The 20,160-nt window shown below is 40.1% G+C and overlaps 1 protein-coding gene across 1 annotated transcript; it reads left to right on the top strand.

The window, feature by feature from the left end:
- Positions 1 to 3,507: 3,507 nt before the first annotated feature.
- On the top strand, positions 3,508 to 19,572 carry rin1b (Ras and Rab interactor 1b; the record flags this gene model as incomplete). The annotated part of the gene is made up of 10 exons (XM_079461903.1): positions 3,508 to 3,633; positions 3,877 to 3,985; positions 4,774 to 4,846; positions 4,954 to 5,045; positions 5,685 to 6,055; positions 12,424 to 12,928; positions 16,602 to 16,907; positions 17,072 to 17,203; positions 17,781 to 17,947; positions 19,255 to 19,572. The coding sequence occupies 10 exons, from the start codon at positions 3,508 to 3,510 to the stop codon at positions 19,570 to 19,572; spliced, it is 2,199 nt and encodes a 732-aa protein (XP_079318029.1).
- Between the last annotated feature and the right edge of the window lie 588 nt (positions 19,573 to 20,160).

The following is a 20,160-nucleotide window of genomic DNA, read 5'->3' as shown; positions in this document are numbered from 1 at the left end:
ATGTTAAGTAATTAACACAATGTTGCTCACCTTCTTCACTGGGAGCAGTTATGGGGAGACTGGGGTGCTGCTGACTCATCTGTTGTTAAGTCTGCTGAAATGGGCATGGAGTCATGGACAATTATTTCAAATGAATATCTTTTTAAACGTTTCCCTGCACTGATTAAATGTTATTGAAATGCTGGCTGAGACTAGCGTGCAGCTAGCTAGTTTATTTCACTATGGACAACAGGTTAATACTACTCAGACTGAATGCTACACACCTTTCTTGGTGAAAAACTGGGTTACAGATTGACACCCTTTCTTTTGTCTTTCCTCGCTCCATTTTCTTTCTTTTTCTTTTTTGAAAACCAGATTTTTTTACTGCACAACATAGTGGTCTCTGTTTCTGACGCGTCACGACTTTCTGCAACTAAACACCGTCACTGATGAGTGCGCTGAGGCAGAGCCGAACCATTTCATGCAGACACAGGGGGCTGCTCGGTCAATATGGATGTTTACTTTTTGGTCAATTGGGGATATTTAACTTTTATTGCCAAAATAAGTAAAATAAAAGATATCGTTAATTTATTATTATTTGAAATATACTAAATGATGATGATTTATATAGTGTATAATATAATAAAAAAGTTTATTAGTTTTTTCCTTATTTGTTGGGGCCCCTGTCCTAACTTTTCCCCCCTATACGGCGCCCATGATTAGTACCTCCAATTCGACTGGCGAGAAATAAACTGAACGCTTTTTGTCACGTGCCGTTGCCATGGTGAATCGTGTTATCTTCGCTCAATTGATGATGGCTTTTTAAAGCCACGGTGAACACGCGTAACCTAGGGTGAACTTACTCAGAGTGGATTGAACTGATTGAAACCAGCTGTTCTGAAACAGAAAGCTCAGAGTAGCGATTATCTGAGTAAATCAACTGTTCTACTGTAAATCAACAGAGTTCATATTTTAACTCAGTGTTGCTTGAACCTCCTTATTGAAACGGGTCCCTGGATATGATATCTCTCAGATGTCACCTAAATATCTTTATGCTCCGAAGAGGCCGGGAGGTCTCAAAACATGTTTATCGTCCTGTGGGTAAGTAACAAAATCACCCAAATCTGATTTTGGGATGAATTTACCCTTCAAGCACAACATTGACCGCCTGTGTTCAAAGCAGCCTGCAAATTTAATACACATTACTTTAAATAACTCTTTCAGACCTACATTAAACACACTGTTGTGTCAGGAAAGTCAAGGAAGAGAACCCAATCGCAGGCAGGGGTACAATGACTTGAACTTTTTATTAACAAAAAAAAAACCCACGATGGGCAGAAAACCAAAACTGAAAGAAGACTTGAAAACAAGAGTGTCCAGAAATAATTTAACAAGAACTAGACTTGCCTGGTATAACAGGATTAGGATACAAGGTAAGTATAACCACTTACACGTAATGTACCAGCAAAACAGCACAGGACAACAAACACAAGGGCATAAAATAGCAGAACTAACAAGGGATAATTACACTAGGCAGGTGTGGGGAATAAAACACTGGCGGGAAGCTAAATGAGGAAACAAGAGCGCGTGGCTCGCCAAAAAAAACAATGCCATTTCTCTATCCACACTAAACACGTGGGTATTGCAACGATCATGACACAAGACTTGAAAACCTGAACAAGAGAGCAGAATCGTAACAATTTGTATCTGTTCTATTTGCCATCCATTCTTATTTCACTATTTACCAATTGCTTGATAACGTTTTACTTACATTACTGAGCTGAAGTGGTGCTCCAAGTTTACTGACCTTTCTAACCAAAAATCAACATTGAATCAATGTCAGTTTGCTATTTGGGGCTTGACCTGCGTCAACATGGTAAAATCCAGTCATGTAATCTACAAAACACCGAAAGCATTTACACGTTTCAGGTAATGTCAGTGTGACAAGACGACAACATGACCAGGGCCTCATTTATAAACGTTGCGTACGCACAAAAGGCGTACGCCGCTCTCTACGCAATAATAGGTATTTACAAAAAGCAAACTTGACGGGAGAATGTGCGGTCCTTCACGCAAGCTCTGACACAGGCTTATGCACAAAAACGGGTGAAATGAGAAATGGTGACACCGTCAGCGGATGGAAGAAACATGTGAAACTGTAGACCGTTGTGTAAAAAAAATGGCAATACTGCCTCTCATAAATAAAACGAAGACTTCACAAAGCAAGTCTTACAATTAACAGCCTACACGAACACCCGTTTGATCGATCTGTAGTGTAAAACAAACAAAATCAAACGAAAATTACAACAGAATCCAGTACAACAGACAAATTAACACATATTTGCAAAAAGAAAAGTGAAATATGTTCTGCAATAATCTTGGCATGTTATGCAATTCATCCTCATAAATAATATGGTAAACAGAACGAAATAATGTACAAAACTGATATTGTCGTCAATGTGTCCGTCTGGCGGAGCAGAGATAGATAGATAGATAGATAGATAGATAGATAGATAGATAGATAGATAGATAGATAGATAGATAGATAGATAGATAGATAGATAGATAGATAGATAGATAGATAGATAGATAGATAGATAGATAGATAGATAGATAGATAGATAGATAGATAGATAGATAGATAGATAGATTAATTGTCCAGTGGGGAAAGTTGTTTTCACAGTAAAAATTTCTTCATCAGCTCCAGTGTCCCCTTTCCCCCACCCGTGGCAGACACACTCATGGCGATGGAGCGCTTAGACGCTTTTTTGCCTCGACTTTGATGTCCGACTATTTCTTTTTTATTGAGGTTGTAGGGCTACAGCATTTACGGCGTCTGCAACCTTTTGACACTCATTAGTAATGAGGCCCACACTGTGCCCTCCAAACAACATTTTTCTCCTCTTTTCCACCTCGCCAACGATAACTACTACTTCACATTGAGTGAAGTTAAGTTTTTTTTATTTCCTCTCTGTGTTTGTCATGATTTCGCAATCGATGAATATTGACTTGTGGGCGTTTCACAGACTATTTATGGGCAACTATGGGCGTGAAACATTGATTGAAATAATGATCACAAGTTTACTTTTTACTGGTGCTGATAATCATGAAAAGACAGACAAGGTTGTGCATTTGCTGTTATTATTTAATTTGCACTCTAAAAGTCTTAAAATGCAAATAAAGTATATAGATCAATAGTATAGTATATAGTATATAGTCCTGGGTACTGCCCTGATTGTCGCTTCAAATACCCTTTGGGCCGGGATTGATTTCAGATTCTGCACCTCTTCTGTGGCCATCACTGATACCAAACTTCAAAATGTGCATAAAACCAGGATGGAAACCTGGCTACATTATAAAACAGTGGCGTTCATACTTTGCTGGACCGCTTTAAAAATGGGGGCATAAATTAACAGGATACCCACTTCTCCAGGCACCACTACACCACAGCTTCTAACTCTATATGTATAACATTTTTGTATGTTTGTACGATTGTATGTTTTTTTAACCCTGTTTTCTTCTTTGGAGATGGATGTGTCTCTCCAAAGGAGTTTGAGTGTTTTGGATCGTCTTCTCCTTACACACTCCATATGGTTGCAGCTGTCCATCAACCCTGACTCTGCTCACAAAATCCTACAGAGAGAGATAGTCGGGGTGAGACATCAGCCCATCAGCACTTGGCCTCAAGCCATGTTTTTCATCAAACTGATAATATAATATAGCATAATTACAGTAATCATCCAGTGACAATGCTCAATGAAATGGCTGTAGTTAGCAACTCATCAACCATTTAAATATCTGTGCAAACTATAAGTCTTCTAATTGTATGCCTTTTTAATCGATTGACATAATATTTAATGTTATATAATGAACGTTGTGTCTCCTCTCTGTCCATAGACATTTCTGGTGTGTAAGTGTAGCGCCTCCCACAGGAAGGTTCTTTGTGTGCGAGTAGGGGAGTCCGGTGTGTGTGTATCACAGTATCCCATCCGCGAAGAAGACTCCAGTGAGTTTTACACATCACATGTAAAGATGTTTATTTTAAGGCACTGTTTATGTTTATTTGCACTATGTGTAAATACCAATAGATAATATTTACAGTAAGTTTAAATAGCAGTTGGTTCTGTTTACACTGGGTGAAGCAGCATTCCTTAGCGAAATGCTCTTTTCACTAACCGAAAATAGCTGTATTTTCTTTGGATTAAGTGTAGATGTTAGGTGCTATACTTACAGTATAAATAGTGGCTGATACATTAAACATTATGCAATAATGACAAAGTGTAAATCATTATATTTATAAAATAATAAAGCCCTACACCCAACCTTACCCGAAACCCTAACTTAAAATGAAGTTTTATTCATATAGTAAAAAGGTAAAAGAGCAATTTCGGCAAGAGGTGGATTTAAACACAGGTCTTCTGCTTCAAAGCTACACACAATTTACTCCTTAAAACCACTGGAGTCAGTCACTACTTGAAACGGCCTGGTTCTTACACTTTCTATATTTTGATCAGACACTGGTTGACGGAGTTATACTGCAAATAGTTTCTACCAACAAGACAGGCTATTTGAACTTTGTGTAAACAGTTAGGACCATCTATTCTATCCCCCTATCTCTTAATTGTTCTTAAAATAAACAAATCGTAATAATTAAACCTTTTGATTATCCTACTATAATATCATTTTTAGAGTGTTGTCTCTTCAGTTTAAAATAAAGAATATATATTGTATATTTTTATTTTCAATAATGTATGTGTTTATATTGGATCTATAAAGTGCTTTGTCTCTGTTTAGCATTTTCTTTAGAATGTTCAGCCCTGAGCTTCCCGGATCTCTGCAGACTTGTGGCCTTTTACACAGTCAGCAGGTACATTAGGCCATTGTACATTATACTGCAGTGATAAATGTAGGTTAATGTTATGTAAATGTAATAATTTCTACTGTGTGTCATTTGTTTGTGTGTATGGTCAACAGAGATGTGTTGCCTTTTCCTCTTGAGCTACCAGAAGTAATTGTACAGGCAACAACACATACACAGCTGGAAAACATTTCACATTTGGGTTTGGGTAAGACTGACTCTTTGACTTTGTGCAATTAAGACAATTTATTACACAGCGCTCTGGAATACTTGATACTGATTGGCCAGTCGCGACATTCCATGGTCTGGTATTCATCAATCACAACCACTCAAATGCAATAACACAGGTTCATCTTGGTCGGCATCCCTTACAAATGATCTAATACAATATTTTAAATACAAATTTGATGTTGTATAGTTTACTTAGCCGTACAATGAGCGAGATAATGTACAGCTTGTCCTGATCATCTTGTAGCAATAACAGCCGACTGGCTGTACAATGTCCCTTACATAAACTCCCTTTTGTGTGTAAAATGAGTAATAGCATTGTGTGCTGTGTTCAGACACTAACTGGGGGTTTGCTTTTGAGTCCAATATAGTGTTTAACTGTCCTATTATTTAATAACATTTAATACATTTTGACATATTCACAAAACAGTCCACACTATAATATGCCACTCAGATCAATAAAAATAATTGACACATTAGTTGAACACTTACACAAAAATATTTTGATATTAGTTCAGTTTGTTTAGGCATAAGGACAGAGTTTCCCTTTACAGTATAATGAACATAACGGTGTTTCTTGTCTCTGTTCTTCTCTTTTCAATCTTCCATGATGTTTTAGAGTTCTGGAGTTCTCAGACATCTCCTGGCCTTCCAAATGGTCCCCCTCAACCTTCAACACCCCACCAAACGCCTAGAGTCATCAGCCCCTGTTTCATTAACCCCCTGTTCCTTCAACCACCCCAGCCCAGCAGAGCCGCATCCCATAAACGCCACCGCTTCAAACGCAGCCTCAGGGTCCGTGTGTCCAATGAAACCTCTCTCAGTCTGTCAGGTGGAGAATCTGATTTTACCCCGGGGGAGACACCTAAAGAAAATACCAATAACGGTGGGCAAAAGAGGACAGGAGTGTTGAGCATGCTCAGGAGGACCCAAGCTCTGTCTCCCACCTCAGAAGAGGAGGACGAACAAATGATGGGACAAATACCACCTGTAAGTTTTTTTGGATGATTTTGCTAAATAGGCTATGTTCCTGTATCAACTTCCTTGTTGGAACAGAGACAAAATGCAGATTTAGTTCCAGGGCGCAAAAAGTTAGGGGGGTTCTGGGGGGGGGGGCACGGGCAGGGTTTAACATGGGCTGGTGTCCGAGGCTGAGGCACAGCACATTGCGGCTCTTCTGGTGATAAGAAGCAGCACTCCGTCATGCCCCAGTATTGTTCTCAAGTTTATGTTTTACCTATTTACTTTTTTATCAGTGTAGTAATTTACCTTGATAATCGTGGAAAAACAGGTCTATATGTAGTATAGCAAATGTAGTAACCAAATCGTGCTTGAAACAGCTGCACTTTTGCACATTAACGAGTAAGCAAAGAAATCCATGTCTGCCCGCATCAGTTGTGCACTGCCTATTAACGTATAACATATAACCAAACAGAATACAAATAAAGGCTTTTCGGCCAGTGCACACGGCCGTTTTGAATTCTCAAGTTTAACAATTCTAAATGTAATTTCATATGATACACATCATCGATTTTTGATAAGTAAATAAACAATGTACAATGACGTTAACAACATAAATAATAGTGCAATAGATTACCTATATCTGCAATATCTGAAGAGACCTCTTCATCCCTCAATATCCCTGGGGTCTGGAATTTAGTATTCCTTCTATTTCCACAAGTACGGTGGTACACCCTCTGGAACGGATTGTGAACCAAGAGATGTGCGCAGTGCCATCTTGAATGACTTAAACTCTCTCTCCCATGATTAAGACGAAAATTTATCTGTTGAGAAGCTCTTCCAAGGTTGGGAACATTTAATCGAAGGCATTCTGAGGTTCTGTATTACCCCTGAAATTCGTCAGATAGAAGTTCCTGTGATTTTCATATTTGATGACCAGCTGTCCTTCATTGATCACATTGCAAAGACAACATGGTCATGCTGATTTGCCTTTTTTATCATTAGAAATGTTATGCCCTATCTCACTGAGCATGTGGCACAACTCCTTGTCCAGGCCCTTGTAATCTCAAGGTTGGACTACTGCAATGCTCTCCTTGCTGGTCTTCCTGCAAAGGCTGTCAAACCATTCCAGCTGGTTCAGAAAGCAGCAGCGCGGCTCATTTCCAAGAACCCAAAAGTATGGAAGCCACTAGGTGTCACCGTGCTGCAACGGAAATTAGTCCCCAGCTAGGTAACTTCCAATGTGACGTAGCTGGGGACTAATTTCAGTCGCTGCATGATATCCCTGCGCCTACTGCTGCCCTGTTCCGGCAGCCAACTTCCTTGATTATTACTCCGCAATAATCACAACTTTTAATTTAGCATTAGATTGGTACCTTTCCCATAACCTACCTAAAAACCTGTATTTTTCTCCTTAGAACTTTTCATTTTTAAACGCGCTGTAGTTCCTGTTACCTAATGGCTAAAATACACTTTTTTTACAGATAAAGATTTTGGCCAGATTTTCAGTCTGGACTTGTTGCACAAAGTCTGTGCCAGTCTGCAGATTTTATCAGTTAGTGTGTGTGGCAAGGGGGGCATGGTTCAGTGAGGTCTACAGCGGGAGAGAGAGCTGGGAGACGACCGGCAAGTAATTTGGACAAGTGCAAATGACAAACACCTGTATCTCATTGCAGTAAGTGGCATTGGGGAGCTTAAAGCATGCAGAGAAACAGAGCCAGAAGAGTATATAATATACGGACTGTGCATGGGTGTCCAACGGGAGACAAAGGACTATACATCTATTTGCTTTGTTTTGTGAACTGTGCTGCAGACTCAGCCACCTTTGTGAGATTGTACCAGCGTTGTTAACTGAATAAAGCCTCACAGTCCAGCCGACCGGTCCTCTTCCTTCCTTGCCTTTGAACGTGCTACAGTGGTGGCGAAAACTGGGATCATCAACTGTTTGGTACTGGAACAATTTGTCACCTGCCTACTGATCCGGGACCGTTAGGTTGCGAAATTGAGAAGCTGATCCTATCGGAGCGTGGACGAGGGTAGGTTCTGATCAAAGAACTATTGTCCTCTATCTTATCCTCTTCAGCTCATATTCAAGCCAGTCGCTGAGAGCCAATAGAGTTTGAACGGGTATTTGCATAGGGTTGGCAAACCGCCTAAAGTTTGCTAGAGCCAGTTTGACAAGAGGCCTTGAGACGTGTGACCCACATTTGAGCTCTTTCCAGGATTTAGCACCAATTTGGTCCAGGGTGCACTGGTCTTGCATCTCTCACGGAGAAGCTTCGGGAGCATCAAATGACGAGCGTCAAGAGTGTATGATGAGAAAGGGCCAGGCCTGGAATTTATGTTGTGTTTTATTGTATTTGTATGGCCGGCAGTCGATTGTATTGGAGCTGCCGGCATTTTACTTTTTTGTTTAATTAATTAATAGCTTGTTTGCTGGTTCCCGCCTCCTTCCTTCCTTTTTATTCGCAGTGCAAGTTGGTGCGGTTGGCCATAAAGTGCGGTTAGAGATATCTTAGTGTTGTTGTATGTACATCTGCTGTTGACCCACAAATGAGCTCTTTTCGCTTCATCTAGTACTTGTACCTTTTATTGATTCTGGTCCACTTTCAATGTTCAGCCAGAGCGATCTCTGCTGCGACACTGGTTTCGACGTCCTTAGTTGTAAGCACTGGCCCCTGCGGAGGCAATTGCTGCTGCGACGCTGGCTTCTGTGCTTTAGATGGAACCACTGGCCTCTGCAGAGGTGGCCACTGCGGTGATGCTGGCTTCTGCTCTTAAGATGGAAGCACGGGCCTCTGCGGATGTGATGCCTGCCACGACGCTGGCTTCTGTGCTTTAGATGGAAGCACGGGCCTCTGTGGAGGCAATCACTTCAGCGACGCTGGCTTCTGTGCTTTAGATGGAAGCACGGGCCTCTGTGAAGGTTATCGCTGCGGCGACACCGGCTTCAGTGCTTGTGATGGAAGCACAGGCCTCTGCGGAGGCAATCACATCAGCGACACTGGCTTCAGCACTTGTGATGGAAGCACAGGCCTCTGCGGAGGCAATCGCATCAGCGACACTGGCTTCAGCACTTGTGATGGAAGCACGGGCCTCTGCGGAGGCGATCGCTGCTGCGACACTGGCTTCTGTGCTTTAGATGGAAGCACAAGTCTCTGCGGAGGCGATCGCTGTGGCGACACTGGCTTCAGCACTTGTGATGGAAGCACAGGCCTCTGCGGAGGCGATTGCTGCGGCAACACTAGCTTCAGCGCTTGTGGTTTCAGATGGAAGCTCGAGCTTCTTTGAATGCTTCTTGTCACGTCGCTTGCTTCCATGCTTGAAATGGAAGTGCTGGTCTCTGCCAAGATAGTCACTGCGGCGATGCTGGCTTCCACGTTTGAGATGGAAGTACTGACCTCTGCTGAGACAGTATCTGCGGCTATGCTTGTTCTACATTTGAGAAAGAAGTGCTGGCCTCTGCAGAGGTGGCTTTTTCGAAGATGCTGATTTCTATGACTGCAATGGAAGGCCTCTGACCAGGGGGGTCGCTGCTGCGTTGTTGGCTTCTGCTGTAGAGTCTACTGCGGCAGAGCCCGAGATTTAGACACTGGCCCCTGAGGGCGTAGTCTGAGGCGATGGGTCTTTGATGAAATCCCTGGTGATTGCTGAGGCAGTTGCTGTGCTGAGGTCTCCCGCTATGGAGATGAGGATGGAGTTTCGAGAGGCATCAAGGAGGGTTTTTTTGGGTGGTTTACCGGAATATCAGCTCCGAATAGGGAGGTACCGGTGTTGGCAAGGGGTCTGCTTCGGGGGCCAGCAGCCAGAACTTCTGGAAAGTGAAACGAGAAAGGGCGTCTGCAATCAGATTTTTTTGATCCAGGAATATGTTTGGCAGTTAGAATGAACTGCTCAAGGGCTGAGATCCAGATGAGTTGTCTGAGGAATGGCCTTAAAGCGGGGGAGTGGGAGCGGCCTTTGTTAATACAATGAACCGTTGTCTCGTTATCACATACGATTATACTGGAAGCCGCACACTCTTTTCCCCCATATGGAAGCTGTGACGACCAGTGGATACAGCTCAAAAAGTGGTAAAGATGCTAAAGCCTGCGGATTCTCTAAGAGCTAGGGGGGGCAAGTGGATGCAGACCAACGACCTTGGTAAAAGCCTCAGAAACCAATTGAAGGGGTGGCGTCAGTGAACAGGTGAATGTAGGAGGGAAAGGAGGACATGTCCCTCCTTCTCCTCCTTTGAGAGAAATAGGCCTTTTGTGTACATAGAAAACGTCTTAGATCTTTGACTTCAGCTCATGAAAAATGGGGGCAAAAACAAAACTGTTGCTTTTATAATTTTATTCAGTGTAGAGAGTTGAGAACAAAGAGAGTTGTGCGGTGTGCTCATTGAAGACCACTCTTGCAACTGCATACTGGATCATCTATAGAGGTTTGGTTGTACAAGCTGGAAGTCCAGTCACTAGAGCATTGCAATAGTCCAGTCTGGACAGGACTAGAGCCTGGACTAGGACTTTGTAGTGTGGACAGGAAAGGTCTAATGTTCCTAATGTTGTAAAGGATACATCTACAGGACCGAGTGGTGCTGGCAATATGATCTTTGAAGTTAAGCTGATCATCAATTACCACTCTCAGGTTTCTGGCTGTACTGGAATGTGTAATGGCTGGTGAACCTAGTTTGAATGGAGGGTTTGTGATAAATCTTTGGGTCGGCTGAGATGACAAGCAGTTCTGTTTCTGCAAGGTTCAGCTGCAGGTGATGGTCCTTCATCCAGAGTGAAATGTCACTCAGACATGCTGAGACTTTCCTGTAGCTCAGTGGTAAGAGCATTGCGTTAACAATGCAAGGTTGTGGGTTCGATCCCAGGGGATAGCACATACCTATGTAAAATGTATAGGATAATGCAATGTAAGTCGCTTTGGATAAAAGCGTCTGCCAAATGCCTAAATGTAAATGTGTACATGAAACCTCAAAAAAGCACAGGAATTTTTTTTCAATTTTTTACTACATCATTTTTGTTTAAAAATACAGTACATGTGATCTAACAGAGACAAATGTTGACCATCTATGCTACAATAAACATCTGTAAAGTACTGTATTTTGTGAATACATTTTAAGGCTGTATCGGTTGTAGTCCTGAACCAAGTAGTCTGTTAGAAATTTACATTTAAGTGCACTATACCTGTGAACATTGAATAAAAACATGGCTAACATTATAAAAATCCCTAACCCCCTAACACCCATGCCTAACCCTAACCACTTCTCAACCATACAAAACACAACACATCAATGAAAGTACAGTTACAGGTATATATTTCATACATTGACCGCAAAAACAGTAATTACAAAACAACTTGTGTTGCAAACCTTCTGAATTGAGGCCTTAAGATAACTTTATACGAAGATATCCGTAAAAGCAATGCACAAAGTAAGATCTTGTTAAACTTTAAGACGTCATTACTCAATCAGTCTTGAGAGCCAATGACACTTCACATTCAAACCTCACATAATGACACAATTGGTCACGTGATACATGAGAGCCAATGCTATGTCACAGTTACAGCTGACGAATCACTGTGTGTTTAACCTGTTCACGTCATCTGAATATTTACTGCAGATGGTGCTCACTTTTGTATATTTGCTCATAATATTTGATCGTTTGACCTCAGTATAATTGGAATATTAAATATTTCAAAAAAATTGTGACATATTTATGTTTTTTATTGTTATATTATAGATAAATGGGTTACGTTACTTGCTCAAAATGCATGAATGGTGTAATGTAAATACCGTGTCATCCAGTTTAAACTGAAATTCACACAAAAGTAGACTAAAGCCTTTCCTGCTGCCAATAGAGCCTCTAATTTACTGAACGGTATTTGAGACAAGGAAGAAACGACTTCCGTAAATGTTATATTTGTTTGTTATGTTAATGTTGTATTTCTGTATTTTTGAAACGGTATGTAGTTTATGTTTAAGGGCAGAAGTGCTCAACTTGCATCTGTAGATCTTACTTTCTTAAAGGTTTAGTTTCGACCTAAAGTTTATAGGGGTTGGATCAATATTCTAAAGTATCGTAGGTGTCCAGAAGCAGCAATGAGCATCCATTATTTAGGCTTAGGGTTGTTAAAAAGGTTAGGACTAAGAAAACATTTTGATCCTACTAAATCACGGTCACCACGCATTTGTATGAGTTAGCGTGTCAGTGCGGGTGGAGGAAGGTTATTACAAATGCAACCTTTAGTGGTTTAACCGCCTCCTACAAGCAATATAATGACATTCAACATGCTATGCCCACACTTCACGTGGTTCAGGAAGGTTGTAATCGTGATGTGTTTTTGAAGTATTTCTGTAGTGCAGTGTCCTAAAATTAACACACATTTACATCTTGTTGTGCTTTTAGAGTAACTTCATATCCCAACTGGACAATGATGAACTCAAGAAAGCTCATGAAGAAGGTGAGGTTTGCCTCGCTTTGGAAAGAACTCGTGCTCCTTCTCTTGCTGAACTGGACAGCAATAGCTCTTTTAGCAGTCTGGAAGAAGAGGACACCATTGTGGACTCCGGCGAACAATGGCCACCTGCCGCACGAGGTAGTCGATTCCCCTCTTCGAACCCCACCTCCACCTTGCGGCGCATGACTGCCGCCTTCGTCTGCGTGTTTGCTCCTGAGCGTCGAGTTGCCAGATTGGTAGATGAACTCTCCCGCGACAGACGCTCTACATTTGGGTCATTGGTGCAAGATTTTCTAGAGAAACAGAGGCAGGGGATGGAGGCCTCAACATCTAGTTCTGCTGTCAAGATTCTTGAAGGGTTGAGGAGATTTCTGTCCCAAGCCAAGAGCCTCCTTCTGGAAGCAGGTGAAATTGAGCCTCCGATTGAGACGTTGGTGCCTGAGAATGAAAAAGGTAAGGAGGCCTCTTGCCAAGTGATACTTATTAGACAGACATTCCCCCTTGAGCAACATGAAACTATGCGTCTTTATTAAGAACACAGTGATGATACGTCCAGTATAACCCCTGTAGTTTTTGAACACTCAAATTGATCATTACAAGTTAAGATCCTTTATGTTTAGAATCACATTTTTCTTTTTTTTAAATGTACTTTTGGGAAAAGAGGTGTTTGTGCTTTAGTTGTACTGTTGTATCCAGCAACAAAATGAAATATGGTGTGTTAGATGATAAATTAGTATTGCACCTGGATAATATCATGTTTTCCGAACATTAAGCAATGTTTTTGTATTGAAATTCCTTTTTTCCTGCAGTTCATTAACTTCAAGTGGGTACGCTGTGTGCTTAAGCCACAGGATGAAATTATATCTTTTTTAATTACATCATTTTTTACAGAACAATCACAACGTTTAAATGAAACCATTACATTTTTAATACCCTGCATAGCTGGAAGAACTGATAATGTAGTAGCTGTAAGATTACGAGTTATCGCCCCTAAATCAAAGCAAGAGATATAAAAATCATCTACATTTCTCTGTAGGGAAGGATGCTGTTTCAGATGTTGGTGGAGGAATTTGCATTTTCTACATTACATTTATCATTAGCACATAACACATTCCCACGCATACTTCGGAATCGAATGAACGGGTAGGGAGAGAAGGAGAGGGAGAGCGAGAGGAAGGATAGGTGGCAGATTTGGCTCAGTGCTCAGAGTTTCTTGCTCACTGTGTTTGGCTCTTTCTTGTGGTGTACAAACAATAATTTGAACTGAACAGAAGATGTTATTTATGTTTCACCAAGCCGTTTAGTGGATGTTTCCTATATGTTCATTATGTTTACAAGCTCTATTTTAAAGATTGAAAACAAGAGCGTAATGTATTTACACATAGAATTATACTTAAAGAGCTGTTTTATATTTATGATGCACTGACTCAATTCATTTATGCATACAATGTATTTTTGTTTTTTACTAAAAAGGTTCCTGCTTAAAAGGTTTTGTGATCCAGGGTCACATTTGTCTTTGTTGTGCTATGTTACACACTCATGGCGTCAAATGTCCATGTGCAGAGCAAACAATTTTACGCTGCATTTTTCATTTCACTTTCTAGACACTGTGTTAACGGGGCTGTGTAAAGTTCACATTGAAGTGTGCTTTGAAAGCCATTTGTTCTTTCCCAAGTTGCTGCTCTGCATCCAGCTCTTATTGAAGAACATTGCAAGAATGTGTCATTGACATATTAGGTCTAAAATTAAGAAACAATTTACCAATTTAATAATTAAAACATACAAATGTAAACAAATAAATCAGTTTTTAAATTGATAAATTAATAGACTTATTTAAAATGGTTTATTTAATTCGTTTTTAAAATGTAGTTTAACTCAACAATAAAACAATACTGTGGTGAGGAAGGCGGACGAGAGCCGTGACGCGGGGCCGGTGGCGTGAGTGATAAGTTCAAGCAGCTGTGCGCGCACCGGTCCCGCATCTTATCACGGAGGAGATTGGGAGCTTAAAAGGATGTTCGGCAGGACTGTTGACGAGAGAGGACCGGGCCCGGACATATGTTTAGTTTGTGTATGTGATATGGCCGGCAGTCGACCGTGAGGTGGCTGCCGGTCGGTTACTTCCGTGTTTATTGTTTATTTAATTAAAGTTTTAGTGTTTGAATGTTCGCCGGTTCCCGCCTCCATCCTTCCCTTCTATGGAACTTTATTACATTGGTGCCGAAACCCGGGAGGAAGGAGGGACATGCTGTCAAAGAGCCCTCGCTGCCGAGGGTGATCGCGGTGCTGAGATCGCGGTGCCCAGTCACATATCTTGTAGCCTATATATACACACATACATTTTTACTTTGTTGGCTAAAAGGCCATGGCTTTCCAAATGTTAAAAGTGGTGGAAACGAACTATTCTGAAAGGTTAATTGTAATTTGGAGAAAGGCCTTTCAATACTAAAGTGTAGGAGGAGGCTGTGGATCAGAAAACCAATATTAAGGAATACAGTCAGTATGAAAAACCTTAAGTCTAAGTTTTTTATGTAAATGAATTTCCATGGTGATCCCATTGGGGTCACCTAATAAAGCCTTGAAAACCTGCCAGCCTGGGAATCGAACTTGCAACCATTGAGTTTTAAATCTGGCTCTCTAACCATTAGGCAAATATATCAAATATATATTTGACCCAATGCGTCAAATATTACCTAATAAGTGGACAAGAGTAATGATATGCAATTGCTCTGGAGTTGAAATACTTCAAAATCCTTTAACTTTTGGAATTTGTAAGGTGTGAATATTTATCCAGTGATATTTGGAGATGTTATAATAAACCTAATTCAAAGTATATGCAGTATTTCATATAACTACATAAAGCTTAACAATAACAGTTTACATTATTTTATTTAAAGATTATTTCATTTCAAGGGTTAAATAATAAAGTTAATAATAAAATTAGTTGTGAATGCTGAATTGCGATGGGTGAGATAGAAAAAATAGTAATATTAATTGTAGTAATATTAATATAAAATTATAATATATTATACATAATCTGTGCTTTCACGGCCAGTTGACGCTCATCAAAAATGCACACATGCGCAGACAACCACTAAAGCTCAGTAACGTTTCCTTAAAATTAACAAACCCTGGAACATAACCTGCTCCGGAGCAGGATATCTTCAGAGAGTGAGTTGCTATGGTTACTTCCATACCCTGAAAGTTACCTCTGTTTTTGGAACCGAAAGCAGGGTCTTTTCGCTTATTTACTCTTAAACTTACCCGGGTAAATCAGATAACCTGCTTTTTGGAATACAACCTTGGACCCACAATGGCCTTGACACTGAACCTATCCGCTCACTAGAGAGTCCAGGATGTTGTAATCTGCTGTAAAAAGAACCTAATTACAGTTATCTAGTTGTGATGTCATAAATTAAGGAATACGCTTCTCTGTGTCTGGGACAGAAACCATATGCCACAATAATATGGAAATGTGACAATCAAATGACAGATTGTATCTTACATTTCAACCATGTTCTTTACCATCAAACACTGCACAACAGTGTAACCATCTAAAGAAATATTGCATATGCCTTTTTATATTTAAGAGATACGTGGTTCAATAATCAGTATCTCCTTTAAGTAGAAATCAGAAGGAAATTGTTAGCCATCCATTTGTATTTTATGTACACAGTCTCTTAGCTTGGAAACCATCAGGTTCTGAGGTTATGTAAAGCTCGGTATTATCAGCATAGCAGAAAAAAACTGACTTAATGTTTCCTAGTTTTACCTCTTAGTGCAATTCTTGTCAAACTGTGGACTGTGTCCCTGTTGAACTTTTACCATAAAAATCGTTATATATAAAATTTTAATTATAACATGATTTGCAATAGATTAATGATTTAAAAAGTATGTAGTACAATGTAAATAGTATCTAGGGTTTTGGATTAGGGCCTGAAACTGGTCCCTGTGGCACTCTGAGACCTATATGACATTTCTTTATCTACATAAAATAAATTGTATCTTGAAATATGGAGATACAAGGCTTCCGAAAGGACAGCATCGATATATGTGTGTCCCTCAATATGTGCTCACACTGTAACATACATATGTATCCTCTGTCTTTATGGCATTTGACCTACAGATCTGGCTCTGGAGAAAGCTCTGTTTGGCTGTGTGTTAAAGCCATTGAAGGTTCAGCTGCATCATACGCTCGTCTCTCTGCACACTCTGGACGGCTCCTTACAGAGAATCACAGACAGCATGTTGGCCTGCCAGGAGGGGGCACTAGAGCGTTTGGGTGTACGAGTGGGGGTCCTGGATGTGCGAGGCATAGAGAGAGCAAAGACAAAGCTCACACTAATGCAACGAACCCATTCGCCTATTGATAAGGTGTTGCTTTTGCTTCAGGTGTGCAAGAGTGTGTACAAATCCATGGGGACCCAACCTGGTGAGTACTTAAATAAAAATGAGTTCATTTATTTACTCTTTTGTCATTTCAAATCACTTTGACTCTTCTTCTGCGGAACACAAAAGAAGATATTGTAAGAAATGTCTCTCTGGTTGCGCAGCAGTAATTTTCTATGATAAGTTTCAAGGATAACTTTTTTGCAGATCAGCCAGTGGGGTCAGAGGACTTCCTTCCGTCATTGGCCTATGTCCTGGTGCAGTCTAACATACCCCAACTACTGCTGGAGACGGAGTACATGATGGAGTTGCTTGATGCATCATGGCTGACAGGAGAAGGTAAGAGAAAACAAACCAAAAAGAACAGTCTGTGCCTACCTTGGAAACATTTTAGACCTTAAAAGCATGTTTCCGATGTGAAGGCTGTTCTAGATGTAGGCAGCAAAATTATTATAAAAATAGTGGATGTATATTAGATTAGATTCAACTTTATTGTCATTACACATATACAAGTACAGTGTAACGAAATGTAGTTTAGGTCTAACCAGAAGTGCAATTAGCAAGTGCAGGATATACAGTTAGAATAAATACAGGATACAATATTGAGAAAATATAATACAGTGGGCATGGACTATAAAAATATTTTGCAGTAGGTATGTTCTATGAAAATATGACAGTGGGTATATACTATGAACAATATATACAGATGGCTATATACTATAAACATTAATGTACAGGTGGATATGAACAGATAATAATTTAGAATAAAATAGTGCAAGTGACTTAAGTAGATTAGTTCTATTAGTTTTATGTGTGATTATACTTTTTTGTATTGACAAATATAACAGTCTAACCTCAGAATTTGTTTATATTTTTAATAATGTATAATGTTCTTGTTGTCATTTATTTGTCATAGGTGGATATTATTTGACAAGTGTGTATGCCAGCCTGGTCCTTATCCAGAGTAAGCCTGGGACCACGCCCACCTGTAGTCTAACTAGTGAGACTCAAGAAAGCTTGCGCGAGTGGAGCAGGAGGCGGGGCCAAGAGGCCAAAACCCAGAAAGACAATCAGCAGAAACAGGTTTTTATCTAATCATTTTCAGTAAAAATCACTCATCCAAAAATTACCAATCATTTGAATTTAAGTCACTTTTTGTTGTACTTTAGTTGTATGGAAAAGAAGCTTGGACATTCTGTTGATTATCTCGTCTTCCATTAAAACAGAAAAGATACAGGTTTTTTCACGTTTAGTTTGGGTTAGATTGTGAGGGGGTGAAACGTGTGTGAAATGATTATATTAACCACACGACCTTAGTAACGTCAGCAGAAAAGTCATTTCAGAGGCGAAGAGCATTATGGTGAAGTGGAATTGCAATTTTGACTTTTGCGATTGATTTCGATATCTATCTAACACATTATATCAACACATTAGACGTCAAATGTATTCTTACCACAACAGAAGAAAGAACGTCTGCCTAAATTTGATAATCTGGGACAGGTTACTTTGTTATCTGGGACATACTGTATTAGGCCTAAAAAAGGCTATTCATTTATGCATGCCAATCACAAAATCACCAATTTTTAAAAAGCATTATGAAAAAATGACAGGTACAGAAATCTCAAAAAAAATCTGCATATTCCAAAATTTGTATCTTTACACAGGATTAACAATCTACTTTGTTGATTCATTTAAATTCATTGAAAACTAAAATAATTAAATTGTTTAACATTTGTTTAACATTGAATTTACAATAAAACAATCTACTAAAATTTAAGCAACACTAAGCAACAATTTGATTAACAGATTAGTCATTCGGTTATTCAAGTTCTCCATTAAAATTGGGGCTACTCTGGGAACAAACACTCATTGCAGGTGAGAGAGACCCAACATCATCTAATGTCATAACCTCCAGTAGTCCGCATTAGCACCCATAAAGGCATATATGAGCCATTGTCATCGGACTTATAAAGTCCCTAAATGCACATTTTCCCCCATTTGAAGACCGTCTCAGATTGCCCAAAGCATGCTGTGACATTGGCAATGTGGGACAGCATAACATGTTTGAAAGAAAAAATATAAAAAACACATTTTCAACACTTAATAGATATGTTGTTGCTAGAATAGATCACAAACATGATTTGACAGCAATAAGGAACATAATCTTATTTTTGACAGATTTATGTTCTTAACATTAATTCAATCAGAATCCTTTGTCATGCGATTCCAGGGGAGCTTCTTGATTGACAAGTGCCCCGCCCTTTTCTGTGCAATCATCACATGAAGTCATGTGATCCATTTTTAATCTTGTGTAGTTTTTAGAAGTTTGTACTTCCTGTGTCACAAATCTAAACATGTTGTGTTTTTCTTGGCTTCTTGTGTGAGTGTAGAGGTTCGTACGTGTGTTATTTCAGGACGACAGTCGTTGTGCAATGCGGACGCTTCTCTGGAAGGCGGGGGAAAATGTAGACGCTTTAGCCCAAATTTGCGCTGGGCTCTTTGGCGTGAAGGAGCCCCAGCACTACTCTCTGTTCTGGAGGAATGAAGGGGAAATGCGCACTCTACCTGCCAATTTTCAGCCTCATGAACTGGGCATGCATGAGGGGGTTTCTCTGTCCTATCTCCGCTCCGATCATGACTTCAGCAAGATGCGCAGACTGACCAGAGGGGGTGCTGTGGATCTGGGGGAGTCGGTGTGTGAGGAGTGAGGAATTCTAATGGCTTATGCTATAGGGATTATGGATGTTATATAATTATTTTTGTTTCTTTGGTTGTGTGCGTGAGTGAGTGAGTGAGTGAGTGAGTGAGTGAGTGAGTGAGTGAGTGAGTGAGTGAGTGAGTGAGAAGCACATCAGCAGTGTATTTGAATCAAACTTACAGGTGATCCAAAAGTGCGATGGTAACAATGCTAAAAGCAATATCTGCTAAAGAGACTTGCTGTGGAAAGTCCAGCAATCTGAGTTTCAGTTGTTGCTTATTGATTAGCTTGTCAGAAGTGTTTATTGCAAAAACAATACTGTATGTATGTACGCATCTGACATGTTGTGTGTGTGATGGACTGAGTATGTTTGTTTCATAGTAACATTAAGGGAATGGACACACGTTGTTACAAAAGTGTGTGCTTTTATTTTTGCTTGGGACACAAAAAGTACATAAAAAATGGACATGTTCTTACCATCTAATAACATTTATACTACCTAAGGGTTGTCAAGCTCTAAATAAGACGAAGACACCAAATTGCACTGAATCACTATGCTCGACAGCCTGTTTTTTAAAAACTGTCATTGATAGCTGTG

This window comes from Barbatula barbatula (assembly GCF_947034865.1).
Source record: "Barbatula barbatula genome assembly, chromosome: 1".
NCBI lineage: Eukaryota > Metazoa > Chordata > Actinopteri > Cypriniformes > Nemacheilidae > Barbatula > Barbatula barbatula.
The sequence above is the reverse complement of the archived record's forward strand: the minus strand, read 5'-3'. Positions and strand labels throughout refer to the sequence as shown.